At 45.5% G+C, this 15,660-nt stretch overlaps 1 protein-coding gene across 7 annotated transcripts in view; it reads right to left on the bottom strand.

The window, feature by feature from the left end:
- The window catches only part of UBAP2 (ubiquitin associated protein 2), a 124,950-nt gene that overhangs the window by 47,752 nt on the left and 61,538 nt on the right, over window positions 1-15,660 (bottom strand). For all 7 annotated transcript variants that reach the window (XM_090037601.1, XM_090037603.1, XM_090037600.1 and 4 more), the window contains exon 9: window positions 9,793-9,845. In XM_090037601.1, coding sequence (XP_089893727.1) covers window positions 9,793-9,845 — 53 coding nt within the window. The remainder of the gene's footprint in view (window positions 1-9,792; window positions 9,846-15,660) is intronic.

Below are 15,660 nucleotides of genomic sequence, written 5' to 3'. Positions count from 1 at the left end.
CTAAGAAGGAGAAGAGAAAAGTGGAATTTAGACAGATCTACATTTTTACATGCAGCAAGAATCATAATAAAGGATCTAACCCCTGTTACACATTTAAGCATCAGTAATGTTAAATCAACAGCATAGTAACATACTGCATATATTTAAAAGTGCTAAAAAACAGATAAGCTTCAGTTAGGTCTCATCTAGAATTCTGTACCAAATAAACTATTCTCTTTACTCAATTTTAAGGCTATGTCACCCCCCCAATAGAATCAAGTATAAGGCAGTGGGGGGAACGGGGACAGGGGCAAGGCAGGTGGCAGCTGTGGCTACCTGGGGGCAGGGCCATAGCTGCAGCTGCTGCGTGCCTCTCCTCCCCTGCCACCTCTGCACCTTGCTTGCCCCCCTCCCACTCCTGCATGCAGCCTCCGCTTCCCTGCCAGGCTTTCTCCCCATCCCCTTCCCCTTGCTCAGAACCAGGGGAGGGAGAAGCAGGGAAGGGGAAGTAGGGGGGCAAGCTGCTCAACCTCCCTATCCTACCAGCCCCCACTGTCTGGCTCTCCTACCACGCTGGGGAGGGGATGAATTAAAGATGACCCCCAATAATTAGATTCTATACATGAACAATTTATAAATTTGTTATAATGTTCCATGTATAGAATCTAATCATTGGGGAGGGAGTCATTTTTAATTCAGGACTGTCTTAGATTTGAGTAAATCTGGTAAATTGCTATAAGGCCTAAGGTACACACAGAATTTTATTCCAACATTTTTTTTACTGAAATATTTATACCATTAGAGACCAAAATGTAAATACAGCTAAACTGATACAAAGCCATATATATGCATACTTTAGTTTATTCCTACAAATACCATAAGCAAGGGGGGGAAGAGCTATATCCCACAATAGTAGAGCAATGTAATGTGTATTTAGACAAGCCTTAAGGCAACGTAGATAAACTGTCGTAGCTTCCCAGTATGACTGCAGATATATAAATACCTATGAGTATATAGCTACTAGATCAATACAAGCCAGATTTCAACTGATACAGTAGGACCTGTACCACAGAGCTGCACCAATTTTAGTTTACCTGTAGAAAAAAGTCATTCCTTTAGTCTGTGTATTTAGATGAAGCCTAGTGGAAACTAACTTACTCAAACAGTTCACAGGGATTTCACTAGAATATGAAATTCCAGCCCCCCCTGTCCTTGCAAAGGTTCACTCATACTCAGTGTTAAACACTGTGAACAGTCCTACTGAAGCCTTCAAGAATAGGGATTAAATTCATCTCCACCACCACGAGTGCAGTTCTGCTAAAGTCAGTAGAAAGTTAAATCCCGTGTGCTACAGAACAAATTCAAATGCATACATTGAAAAGTGAGTGCACATCACCACCAGAGACAAATGGCAGAGTCCGGTGGTCACAGAAGCAGAGAAGTGGACGGACACACGAGTGACGTGTTTTGGAGTTTATGCTGGCAGACAGCTCTCACAAAGTACGGTAGGGACGCTGTGGGAAAATTAAAATCCTTGCGATTCCTCTCAGCCCCTCCCTCCCTGTGTTATCTATGCCCGTTCTTATTTTAACTTGGTTCTTGGGAGCAGTGAATCTGTATCTCTTCTGCAAAATACTATCAACAGCCACAGCTGTATACACAAAATTAAGGACAAGAACGATTTCACAGTTAAGGCTCCTGCTCCATCATTAGGTCCCTTTCCTTAATTAATGCATTACTGCGGTATACACCACACTTACTTTCTCCAGCATCGGGAGATTTCTCCATTATTTTGGAAGGAAAAGGTCAGCTAAAGGCCGAATGGCAGCCTATGGCACACAATACCTTAGTTAAATATTAAATCTTTAAAATAATGTTAACAGCTTCCCATGCCCACTTAACCTGAAGCAAGACCAACAGCAACTCAAACACTGATGAACCCTGCGAGTGGGTTAACCGGGGGACTGACAGACTGCACAACACAACTTGCAAAGTGTCCCCCGGGCATAGACTGGGGTGGGGAGGAAACGTTCCCTGTTCAATGAGACTGGCACACAAAACTCCCGAGGTGCGGGTTACTAGCTCAGCTGCATTTAAACTTATGCTACAGACTGTGGCTAACAGTAAACAAGCAGCTGATTTGAAAGTCTGCTGGGATTATGGCATTTGTCAGAGCACATGACATGTGCAGCAGCTGAAACGGTTTTTGTTACACAGACGCCACCGGCATTTCTCAGAAGCAATTTTATCTTCTTCTGAAGAAGTGTCTGGGATGACCAACTGCACCACATAAACAAACCCTTCACTAATGTATTAGCGTGTTCCTAGAAATAAGTGAATAACATGCAAGAGCCATCAGTTGTTTGCAAGTGTCCACTTCCCAGGGGCCTCCACAGAGAAATACCTCCAAATACAAGTTGCAAAGACAAGTTATAGTGTTATGAGTCAACAGGGCATTCTTGCTGCAAAAAAAGAAAAGGGCCAATAGTATATTGTAACAGATCTTTGTGACAAAAATCAAAGGATTCACAGCAAAAGAAGAATGGTGGAATGAACAAGTGAAAATGAGAATAAGGACAATGTTCCCCTGCCTAACAGACTTAAAAGACTGAAATGTCAGCAACTTCTGATGCTCTAAGGTAATTTCATAGTTTCGTAGTTTGTAGGGTCGGAAGGGACCTGAGCAGATCATTCAGTCCAACCCCTGCCATGGCAGGAAAGAGTACCGGGGTCAAACGACCCCAGCACGGTGTTCACCTACCCTCTTCTTAAAGCCCCCCAGGGTAGGAGCCAGCACCACTTCTCTTGGAAGTTGATTCCAGACCCTAGCCACCCTGGTCGTGAAGTCGCGCCTCCTGATATCTAGCCTAAATCTCCCCTCTGCCAGCTTGTGACCGCTATTCCTGGTCACTCCTGGTCGTGCTCGGGGGAACAGGGACTCCCCCAATGCCTGGTGGTCCCCTCAGACTAGTTTGTAACAGGCCACTAGATCCCCCCATCAGCCTTCTCTTCTGGAGGCTGAACAGGTTCAGGTCCCGTCGCCTCTCCTCGTAGGGCCTGCCCTGCTGCCCCCTGATCATGCGAGTGGCCTCCTCTGGGCCCTCTCCATGCTGTCCACGTCCCTCCTGCAGTGCGGTGCCCAGAACTGGACGCAGTACTCCAGCTGTGGCCTGACCAGTGCCGCATAGAGGGGGAGGATCACCTCCTTGGACCTGCTTGAGATGCATCTGTGGATGCAGGACAAGGTGCGGTTGGCCTTCCTGACCGCATCCCCACACTGCTGGCCCACGTTCATCTTGGCATCAATGATGACTCCAAGATCCTTTTCCACCTCCGTGCTGACAAGAGGGGAGTTCCCCAACCTGTAGGTATGGTGCTGGGTCTTCCTCCCCAGGTGCATCACTTTGCAGTTGTCTGTGTTGAATCCCATCCTATTCTCATCCGCCCACCCTTGTAACTACAGGCCCATTAGCCTGACTTCTATCCTGGGGAAGATCTTAGAAAAGTTATTAAGGAGGCCATCCTTGAGGGACTGGCCCAGGCCAACATCCTAAGGGATAGCCAGCACGGGTTTGTTGCGGGTAGGTCTTGCTTGACCAATCTCATTTCCTTCTACGACCAGGTGACCTATCACCTGGACAAGGGAAAAGAGATTGATGTCATATATCTTGATTTCAAAACAGCTTGATCTGGTATCCCATGATCACCTCTTGGCCAAACTGCCCAGTTGTGGCCTTGGCTCCACCATGATCCGCTGGCTGGGAAACTGGCTCCGTGGTCAGACCCAGAGGGTTGTGATTGATGGCAGTCACTCATCGTGGTGCCCTGTGACCAGTGGGGTCCCTCAAGGCTCTGTCCTGGGACCCATCCTGTTCAACATCTTCATTAACGACGTGGACATTGGAGTCAGAAGTGGACTGGCCAAGTTCGCTGATGACACCAAACTTTGGGGCAAAGCATCCATGTCAGAAGATAAGCAGGTGATCCAGGCTGACCCGGACAAGCTCAGCAAATGGGCAGATGAGAACCTCATGGTGTTTAACACCGAAAAATGCAAGGTTCTCCACCTTGGGAGGAAAAACCTGCAGCTTCCTTATAGGCTCAGCAGTGCTACGCTGGCTAGCACTACAGAAGAAAGACTTGGGGGTCATCACTGACCACAAGATGAACATGAGCCTGCAATGCGATGCTGCAGCTAATAAAGCGACCATAAAGGAGCAGCTAATAAAGGAGAGTGGTCGCTCCTTAAGGAGATGATCCTCCAAGCCCAAAAGGAAGGTAATCCCAACGAGGATCAAGGGGAGCAGGAGAGCACACAAGCCTCCGTGGCTCACCAAAAGAATCCGGGACGGCCTCCTTGCTAAAAAGGAGGCTTATACCCAGTGGAAAGAAGGGGTCATCACCAGGGAGGGCTATTCTGCAGTTGCTCGGGGATGTAGAGGGGCAGTTAGGAAGGCCAAGGCAGAGATGGAACTGGGACTGGCTTCCCAGATTAAGGACAATAAGAAGTCTTTTTTTTAAATATGTAGGGGGTAAAAAGAAGGTCCCGGGTAATGTGGGGCCCTTGCAGGATGACATGGGTAACGTGGTCGTCACACCAGAAGGCAAAGCTAACATGTTTAACGATTTCTTTGCCTCCGTCTTCCTAAGTAGGGACCAAAACAGCCACCTCCCTGCTGGGCCCCCCTCGGGCCCCGGGGGAGGCACACCTGGGCCACGGGTTAGCGAGGATTTACTTAGGGAGCTTCTGGAGGGGTTGGATGTATTCAAGTCAGCCAGCCTGGATGATCTCCACCCTCGAGTTCTAAAGGAACTGGCCGAGGTCATTGCAAGTCCCCTGGCACAACTTTACGAGCACTCGTGGTGCTCTGGTGAGGTACCGGAGGACTGGAGGAGGGCCAACGTGGTCCCCATCTTCAAAAAAAGACAGGAAGGAAGACCCGGGAAACTATAGGCCGGTTAGTCTTACCTCAATCCTAGGCAAGCTGTTCGAAAAAATTATGCTGGCGCACATCCAGGAGGGGCCAGCAGGAGACTGCATGCTTAGGGGCAACCAACATGGGTTCATCAGCGGCAGGTCCTGTCAGACCAACCTGGTGGCCTTTTATGATCAGATCACCAGATCGTTAGACGCAGGGGTAGCAGTGGATATAATCTTCCTGGACTTCTGGAAAGCTTTTGACACTGTCTCTCACCCCGTTCTCATTAAGAAACTGGGGGGCTGTGGTGTAGACACCCACACAGTCAAATGGGTCGCCAACTGGCTGGAGGGCCGCACCCAGAGGGTGGTAGTAGATGGGTCCTTCTCAACCTGGAAGGACGTGGGCAGTGGGGTCCCGCAGGGATCGGTCCTCGGGCCCGGACTGTTCAACATCTTCATCAGCGATTTGGACGAGGGGGTAAAAAGCACCCTGTTCAAATTTGCTGATGACACTAAGATGTGGGGGGACATGGGCACACTGGAAGGAGGCAACAGGCTACAATCAGACCTTGACAGGTTACAAGGGTGGGCGGACGAGAATAGGATGGGTTTCAACACAGACAAGTGCAAGGTGATGCACCTGGGGAGGAACAACTGGCACCACACCTACAGGTTAGGGAACTCCCCTCGTCAGCACGGAGGCGGAAAGGCATCTGGGGGTCATCACTGACTCCAAGATGAACATGGGTCGGCAGTGTGGGGAGGCAGTCAGGAAGGCCAACCGCACCTTGTCGTGCATCCACAGATGCATCTCGAGCAGGTCCAAGGAGGTGATCCTCCCCCTCTATGCGGCACTGGTCAGGCCGCAGCTGGAGGACTGCGTCCAGCTCTGGGCGCCGCACTTCAAGAGGGATGTCGACGGCATCGAGAGGGTCCAGAGGAGGCCACTCGTATGATCAGGGGACAACAGGGCAGGCCCTATGAGGACAGGCTGCAGGACCTGAACCTGTTCAGCCTCCAAAAGAGAAGGCTGAGGGGGGATCTTGTGGCCTGTTATAAACTAGTCAGGGGGGATCAGCAGGCATTGGGGAAGTCACTGTTTCCCCGAGCACCACCAGGAGTGACCAGGAATAACAGTCACAAGCTGGCAGAGGGTAGGTTTAGGTTAGATATCAGAAGGCACTACTTCACAGTCAGGGCGGCTAGGGTCTGGAACCAGCTTCCAAGAGAGGTGGTGCAGGCTCCTACCCTGGGGGTGTTTAAGAGGAGGTTGGATGAACATCTAGCTGGGGTCATTTGACCCCAGTACTCTTTCCTGCCATGGCAGGGGGTCGGACTAGATGATCTGCTCAGGTCCCTTCCGACCCTACAAACTATGAAACTATGACCAAAACGCCGGCGTGCATCCATAGATGCTTCTCAAGCAAATCCCGGGACATCATTCTCCCCTTGTACTCGGCCTTGGGGAGGCCGCAGCTGGAGTACTGCGTCCAGTTTTGGGCTCCAGAATTCAAGAAGGATGTGGAGAAGCTGGAGAGAGTCCAGAGGAGAGCCACGCGCATGATCAGAGGTCAGGAAAACAGATCTTACGATGATAGGCCGAGAGACATGGGACTCTTTAGCCTGGAAAAGTGCAGGCTCAGGGGTGATCTGATGGCCACCTATAAGTTTATCAGGGGTGACCACCAGGATCTGGGGGAACGTCTGCTCACCACAGCACCCCAAGGGATGACGAGGTCGAACGGTCACAAACTCCTGCAAGACCGTTTCAGGCTGGACATAAGGAAGAATTTCTTCACTGTCCGAGCCCCCAAGGTCTGGAACAGTCTGCCAGCGGAGGTGGTTCAAGCATCTACATTGAACACCTTCAAGAGTAAATTGGATGCTTATCTTGCTGGGATCCTTTGACTCCAGCTGACTTCCTGCCCTTTGGGCAGGGGGCTGGACTCGATCTCCCGAGGTCCCTTCCAGCCCTGATGTCTATGAAATCTGTCTAGGTCCAATTGCAGCCTATTCCTCATTTCTAGCGTGCCCACATCCCCTCCACATCTTAGTGTCGTCAGCAAATTTGAGCAGAGTGCTTTTTACCCCCTCGTGCAAGTCGCTGATGAAGATGTTGAACAGTGCGGACCTGAGGACCGAGCCCTGGGGGACCCCACTGCCCTGGAGGGTGGCCAAGAAGCCCTCCAGGGTGAACACAACCCGTCCACCACCACTCTCTGGGTGCAGCCCTCCAGCCAGTTGGCGACACATCCGACTGTGTGGGTGTCGACACCACAGCCCCCAGTTTCTTAATGAGAACGGGGTGAGAGACAGTGTCAAAGGCCTCCCCGAAAGTCCAGGAAGACGATGTCCACTGCTACCCCTACGCCTAAGGTTTTGGTGATCTGATCATAGAAGGCCACCAGGTTGGTCTGACAGGACCTGCCTCGAATGAACCTGTGTCCTCCTTCCTCCCTTTTTGAAGATGGGAACCACACTGGCCCTCTTCCAGTCCTCCCTCCGCAGTATAATCCTCCCTGAATTTATAGCCATCTAACGGGCTCATTGCTCAGTTTAACAGGTACTTTGGTGAAATGGAAAAGTCGCTGCAAATTGACTGGGACTGGATCAAGGATCTATTTTCAAGTGCTACCAACAAAGAAATGCTGCATCGTCTGCATCTCACGAAGACAGCAAATTGGTCGAACTGAGCAAAGACTGCTTTTTACGTCAGAAGCATCAGAGTTGTGGACAAAACATCTCAAGTTTTTTGTGTTGGAAATTGAAACTGAATATCCAGGGCTTACTAGGAAAGCAATCGAAGTGCTGCTCCCATTTGTAACTACATATTTATGCAAGTCTGGGTTTTCTGCACTGACTGCTATTAAAACAAAAAACAGACCAAAACTGGATATGAAGGATGAGATTTGGGTTCGTCTTTCTGATATTGCTCCAAGGATCAAGGAGCTGTGTAAGACCCACCAAGCCCAAGCGTCCCACTGAAATTGCAAAACTGAAATTACTTCTGGCTTATTTTTGAATATTTTTTGTTGCCTTTTTGTAATTTAAAAGTTTTAATTTTAAGACGCTTATTATTTTGATGTTAAAGGACAATCATAATAATTTTGTTATACAGCAACAAGTTTATGCAAACACTTCATTAAGAGTTGTAATACTGTTTCCTATTATATACTAATTCAGCAGCATATCAGGCCCAAACTTGTGGCATAGCTACATTATACATCTTTAATGCATAAATAAATAACGCATTTAATGTTAATTAGTGTAGCCTGCCTTATATCACATAATTTAGTGCATCTGGCCATCTGCCAACCCCCCAAAGAAATCAGGAAGGATTTTCTTACTTCTGCAAGGGGTTCAGCATTGGAACAACTACCTAGAGAGAGATGGGAATCTCTTTCCTTGGAAATGTTCAAGATCGGATTAGACAAACACTTGGCTGACTTGGCATAGACAGGAACGATTCTGTCTTGAGGAAAGGGTTGGACGAGATTGGGGTGGTCAACCTTTGGCATATGTGCCACAAGTGACACAGGTGCCAAGAAGAAGATGGGAGAGGGAACAGGCAGCAGAGCAGTCAGGGGAAGGGGATCAGAGTGGCACTAATTTTTGGCACACTTGCCAAAAAAAAAGACTGCCCCCCACTAAACTAGATGACCTCCTGAGGCCCTTCCAGCCCTATTTCTCTATGATCCCTTAGAGATATCTGATGTCCTCCCCGGCTGCTTGGGCTATATTAGACAAGCGTCAAGCAAGGAACAGAAATCATAGCGCTCCACGTCCAGACTAGTCTCGACTGTCTAAGCAGAAGTCTGCAAGATTTGCAATCGGTATTCTGTTTCTATCATCATAACCTGACACTCTGAAGGACACAAAAGAACAACAGGACTTGGGCTATTAAGTAACTTAATTCTCTCCCCCATATAAACCTCCTAGGAAGTGAAGAGCAGAGTATTTCAGGTTTGCTGGCTATTATCTTCTCCAAGAACAACAGCTGCCAGTGGACTTAGGCAAGGATTCTGAGCTAAACTCCTACTCTATTGCAAACAAAGAATGGATGTTAGCAGAGAGCAGCCAGAACACTGATAAGGGAACTGAAAAAACTTAAACACAAATCCCCCCACTCAGACCTGCAAAAACACAACACTATTAGCACAGGCTTGCTCATAACTTGAACTGGTATCAAACATTTAATATTATTAGAATACCGAAAACATGTTAAATGCTTTACCTGATAAAAATGTATCAAAACAGAGGGTGATAGAAGGGAAACAATGGGAATTAAGTGATCAAGTGGCAAATGCTGATATGTCTTGCTAGTTCCTCTTATAATATTAATCTATTAACACTAAGATTGGACTTTTTGACAAAATGTGTCAAAGAACAAATTTTAGACCTTAGAAATAAGAGAGATTGAATTTGAGGCACACATTTAGTGCTAAACTTTGGTCCTTGGCCTACCAGTTCATAAAGACTTATATAAAGTTTCCTAACGCTCAGGCTTTAATCTTTAAAAATGCTACGGGAATGAGTGCAATTAACTCATCATTAAATGAGAGAGAGAGAGAGGATAAAACAGCAATTCATAATTGTATTCTGGAAAAAATACCTGTGAAATTCTTATATCATGGATCACTCACCCAGCTCAACAAAACAGGCAAACAATGTTTAAAATTTGATTAAATATAACGCAATTGAAATAATCTCATGGGCTCTTCTAAACAGGAAGTTACTTGAAAAAAAAACATGATTCACAGGAAAAATAACCACGCAAATGTAGCAAAACACTGCACTGAATACAAATACCCAAACAGAACGTGCAAGTAAAGGACAGGGCAAAAAGTTAAGTTGCAGTCACTGTTGCAGTCTATGCAGCTACGTACACTTACATCTTCATTCCAGTCTTCTGCTGTCCATTCTTCTATTGAGTTCTTCCATGCTCCTGTTGTAGTTTGAGAAAGGAAAGAAAATTGAGTTACAAATCCCAAAATCATAGTTCAGCTCTTAAGAATTAAAAAAAAAAAAAAGGTATACTGCCTTCCATTTCTAATTCAGATATTATATAGTATTCAGCAAAAAACTACGGTCAGGACCATGGGTTGTTGTGCAAAAATGGTTTCTAGATCAATGGTCTTCTGGAAGATGTATATTCCAAGTTTCATACCACCATAAGCAAGTGATTCACACTGGCTGCATAAAGAAGCAAGATCAGAAAATCCATTCAGACTTCTGATTTCTGTTTCTGGGCCCTCTCAAGTCTTGCTCTGCTACCTGCTCGGGATGCTCCTTTTCCAGCCCACCTCCTCAGCCTAGAATAATGCCAATTCCTTTTCAAGGATATGGAAGAGAGCTTTTTACTTGAAAAACACACCCTATAATTCCCATAGCAAAAGTGACAGCAGAGTAGATGGCCTGCCATTCCAGTGGCAGCACAGTGCTGAATTAGCACTGTCACAGGTTTTCAGAAGAAGCCTCAGACACAGACATGTTGCATATCTATACCAATGCAACTAGGCGCAGCCCTCCACGCCACTAAGTATGGAAGAGAACAACTGCAGAAAAATCTGGGATAAAACTTCGCCAGTGAAAGTAACACCAGTTTAAAGCATCACATCTGCAACTTATGAAGGGTTGCCATTTGCTTAAGGCAAACAAGCTATTGCCTGCTCCATGCCAGCTACCAGCAAGATAAGGCCTGTTGCATGAAGGTGGCATAAAGGCTGATGGAAATTACACAGATGTCATGTATCAGCCCTCTGCGCTGTGCTGAGCCTGCAGAGATGGTACAGTAATACAGAAAGCATTTTAAACGGGTCTCTTCCAAAGTAACATTGAGGGTGCATAGTGGAGGAGAATGCAAAAATCAGAAGAGGTCTGAAGGCATCACACGCATGTGTACGGTTCTCTCGGTAACAGGAACACCACTTCATGCTGCGAGCAAAGAACCAGCCACAGCACACCACAACCGAAGTAAAATTCCCGGATTTGTCCTCTTTGATCAGATACAGCATAAAACAATGCTCCATTTGAATCGTGTGCTGCACGTGGCCACGCAGCGATCAATACATTTGGAAATAAAACCTCTTGAAGACTGTCAAACGCAGTCTGTGCCGAACGGATCAATATTGGTTACTTTCACTTCATTCTTCTCTGCATTTTACAAAACAGCTGTGCCACATACCTGAACTCGTACACCACGCCTGGCAGCACGCCCATCTACCGCCAGCACAGGGCCACATTATCTGGCCTGCCTGGGCTTCCCAGGACTCAAGCGGTTAACACTGCCACTACTCCCCCACCATCACATTTCTGGAGTGGTGAAGAACCCTGTGGGCCAGGGGTTGAGCACCACTGCCAGAGAGAGCGGAACTGAACATCGCGGATCTGAAAACCTTAGCAACACCACGCATGCCCCTGAGACCCAAATTATTTTGCAGGTCCTGAACAAGACAGCATCTACTATGTGTTAGCCCTGCGGAGCCATACAAAATGGCCTGAAATGACTCCCCATCACAGTACAGGAAGTCCTTGACTTATAATGTTTCACACTTACAACCTTTATAAATTGACACCGTTTCTATTTTATGACCTCAGTTTCCACTTTACAATGCTTGACTCGACGCAAGACCACACCAGTGAACAAGTTTGCTGTGTCGCCCATCTCCCTGGAGGACATCTGTCCAAACTTTCTTGGACACTTTCTTTAAGAAAGCAGACGAGACACCAGAAAAACCTGCAGCCAAGACTGCTGAGAAGACTCCAGCCAAGAACCCTTCAAAAAAGTCCAAGAGCCCTTCAAAAAGTCCAGCAAAGGCACTTCAGAGAAGTTCTTCCAAATCAATAGGATTGCTATTTACAATATAAATACATTAATGTAGCTATATGACTCATCTGTAATTGACTGAGTACAAAACTTTGGGTTATTTTTGGTGAAAATAAGGTATTGGGCCTTGGTTCAGGAACCAATCCCCCATTTATAACATCGTTTCGTATGGGGAAAAAACAGTTCTGAGTTGCAACGTTTCGAGTTAAGACAGTTTTCAAGAACCAATTGTGGCGTAAGTCTGAGGACTGCCTGTACATAAAACAACCTTTAGCTGGAACTGTGGGTGTGCTTATACACGAATCAGTCAGGCCTCAAAGTGTTAGACAAACTCACAGGCTAACCCACGTCTCCAGATGTTTTAGAAAAAAGGAAGTGCCTAAGGAGTACAGTTTAGTCATGGAAATTACGTCTTTGGTTTCTCTCTCCCGGCCAGTGCAAGAATGTTCCCTATGGCATATATTTCTTGCCTTCATTACCTCTCTTTCCTTAAGAGCACATCCTACTGTCTGTCTGTCTTGCTTCGATCGTAAAAGCTCTTCATAGCAAGGCCCCTGCATTTTGTGTCTGGTGTCAGCACTTTAAAAGCAGCGCTCCATGTGTTTTGTCTAGTCTTATTTTGCAGAAGCTGAGCACTGTGGCTTCCACCACTGCCCTTGGGAGATTATTCCAAACAGATCTCTCAGTTCAGACATTTCCCTGACATTCAAGGCAATGAACGCATCTCCCCCATGCCCTCCACAATTCTTGGTAGCTTAGCCAAGATGCATATATTTCATTCTCACTTTTGCTTCCAACAAGAATCCCGTCAGCCTCAATTACGTTGTGGCTCTGCTCTAAATTAACTCCCATTTACTAACAACTGTCCAGGCACTGAAGGCCCTTGGAACTGCGCAAGAGTCTGACTTAGCCACCAGAACAGTAATTTTTGTCACGTGCCAGTGCCAGTGGAGTCCAAAAATCACTCTGGTGTTACTGTCACCATTGTACCCTGTGATCTCTTATACTTCTTTCCACACTATGGCATACAAAGACACAAGATATTGCTACTGATCAGTATCTTTCTACTGAAAGTTGATAGCGTGCATTTTTAAGTACATTCATCGTGCAAACTATCCGAGATTTCCATCTGTGGTCCATTCTATTCCTTCTGTAAAATCTGATTTATCTTCTTGGTAGCAACTCCAAGAGCCAGTAAAAAATGTGTTACGTTACATATTACTGGTACAATTTCAGCTTTTTTCCCTTGTCTTCTCTCACCAAACCCTTGGGATTTTTCTTTTTTTTTTTTTTTTTTTTTTAAATATTCCCAACATCTGTTAGCTTGAATTAGAGCCCCAAAAAACTCATGTTATCCCTGTCTCTATTTCTGACCTCCCGCGCATTCTTTTGTATTAATAGTCACCCCTGTTGCTTGCAGCCACTCCCAATTTTGTATAAACTGCAAATTTCTTTTAACTGCTCCTTCCATTTTCACAATGGACCAAAACCAACCCCTGCAGCTTCTCTGCCACATCATTAACTCCATTCTCCAAGACTGATGCATTGTGATTTATTGCTCTCTTTGTTTGTAGCTCTTCAGTTTCAAAGTCATTTGAGGATGCTCACATCCAAGACAATTGGTATTAAAATTTAGCAGCAAACTCATAAGGCACCATACAACATGCTTCACTAAAGTACAGCCAAAATCTTGTCGTCCACTGACTTGCGAGCCCATTTAGAAAGCAACTGCACCTTCCTTTATATACATCCGTGCTGCTTAGTGCTTGGGGTTCTATTGTCCTCGATGCTTACAGGTTTCTTGCAACAAATACCAGTAGTAAGAGTGTGTTGCAGGGCTGATAAAAATCAATTTTTCCAAAGAATGGGGATTTTTTGCATCCAAGCAGGGTTTTCAATTTTATTTACAATCAGAATAAAAGAACTGCTCTAAAATGAAATCTGAACTGAATTCCCAATATGTTCCCTAAACATTTCAATAAAAATATGCTAAATGCGTGAGCCACCAACAACTGAGTAAGTATTGCTACATGATTTTCTATAGAAGGGAAGAATTAGGGACATAACATATCTCCTAAGGTCAAGTGTTAAACGCAGGGTGCAACTGGCCCTGTACTGTTGAAAGGGGCTGATCCTGTGGGGGCAGCAAAAAGATCTACCAAATCTAGTGTAGAGGCTCTGATCAATTTTAAGTCTACATGTTTTTATAACAATGAGAAAGAAAATGAATCTCTCTACACGCCAGTGGAAAAGTTAAGATGATTAAGAGGAAGACTTTCCACTTCATCATTTATTTTAATAAAAAAGGGGGAAGGAGAGGAGAAGATCAATCCACTATGATGCCTTGGATACAATGCAAGAGGAATCTCATACAGTGCTGAGGACTGATCACTACTCCAAATCTGAATATTTGGTTTGCATTTTTAAATGGTTTACATAACATACCTTTCTACAGTAAAAAAAAAGACAGCAAAGAAAAGCAATATGAATACCTTCCTTTGATTACTGCCATGAATTTTAGCTATATTTATGTTCTAAAACTATGCAGGTGACTTCTCCTGTTCTCACTCTTGCTTATGTTTTATCCTCTTGGGACTGGCTGGCTTTTCTTGAGGCATCTGGAGACATCTTCTGCACAGCCTTTTCTAATTTCTCCAGCTTATAACTAGGGCACCTTTAAGTGCACACAGAAGAGTACATGGATATCACAAACCAAGATATTTTTAAGAGGCTGGAAACTTGTGAGCTGAACACCCAAAGCACCTGGAAAGTGGGGAACAATTTAGCACAGGTATTGGACAAAAAAAAAAAACTGAGTGGAGATTTGAAGGGCAACTTTTAGTAAGATGAAAGTGCCTTTTTCAGTCACTGATGGGAGCTGATTACACTAAAGCACCAAAAAAGTATTCAGTGCACAAGAGCACCCACCCAGGGATCTGGTGCAGAATAGCTAATATGCACTATATTTACCAACTCACTCACTTAGCTACAGCTTCCCCAAATAAACCACCTTTACTCTTCAAGACACTGTCCTATTCAGAACAACTATTTCCAAGGGCTCCAAAGTTCCCTCCCTCCACCTGCCTGATGCTCGTCAGCTTTCTATATTCTCAAAATCTGCTTCCCTTGGATCTAGTACCATTGAGATCAACATGTTCTGGCCCATTCAGAGACATGTGCACATATTAAGACCAAGCTCTCAAGTACTAACAGTTTTCTAGTCATTCCCTCCATCCTTGGTAGGTAGATAAGGGTGTCTGCCTAGATCACCAAGTTGTCATCCTTCTCACTCAGAATATTAGGTTCTCTGTATTTAGCTATTCTTGTTATCCAGATGTCTGGAAGGTTTTCTCCACTGGCACATAAGCGTATGCCTACAAACACCAGGAAGTAATCAAGTGTTCTTCTAGCTGCCTACTTTACTCTCCTTTCCCCATTTCCTGTATCTTTTCCCTTCTTCCTTCAGGTAGGTTCTTGCTGACAACCTACCTCCAAGCAGGCAATTGCCAATTCTGGGTAGAAGCATTTTCAAAACATTTAACATGGCTTCTTTCTACTGCTTGAAAAAAATTTTTTGAACACACAAAGCGAACTCATTTGCACAAACTGATCCCAAATACCTCATTTTGGAAATGCACAGCGGGCTCTGAGCCAAGTAAAAATCTCTTCTTTACATGTAGAGGAAAGCCTGCCTAACAAGCCCCACTGGCTTTGAACACAGGCTGTTATTATTTCGTTAGCCACAGCCGCAGTGGAGAATGCTGTATTCAGAAAGCTACTCATTCCTCTGCTAAGTGAAGCTGAAAGCTTCCACCTTGCATCACTTGCTTTCTGGTATCAGATGTTTCCTTTACATGTAACAGAAGAGAAAGTGCCAAGATCTGTCCTCTAGGTGACCCTAATATTTCAGAGGGACCCCACAAAAAGTCATTCT

This window comes from Crocodylus siamensis, chromosome 3 (genome assembly GCF_052110815.1).
Source record: "Crocodylus siamensis isolate JL-2025a chromosome 3, ASM5211081v1, whole genome shotgun sequence".
Classification (NCBI taxonomy): domain Eukaryota; kingdom Metazoa; phylum Chordata; order Crocodylia; family Crocodylidae; genus Crocodylus; species Crocodylus siamensis.
Note: the sequence above shows the minus strand (reverse complement) of the source record. Positions and strands in the feature narration are given on the sequence as shown.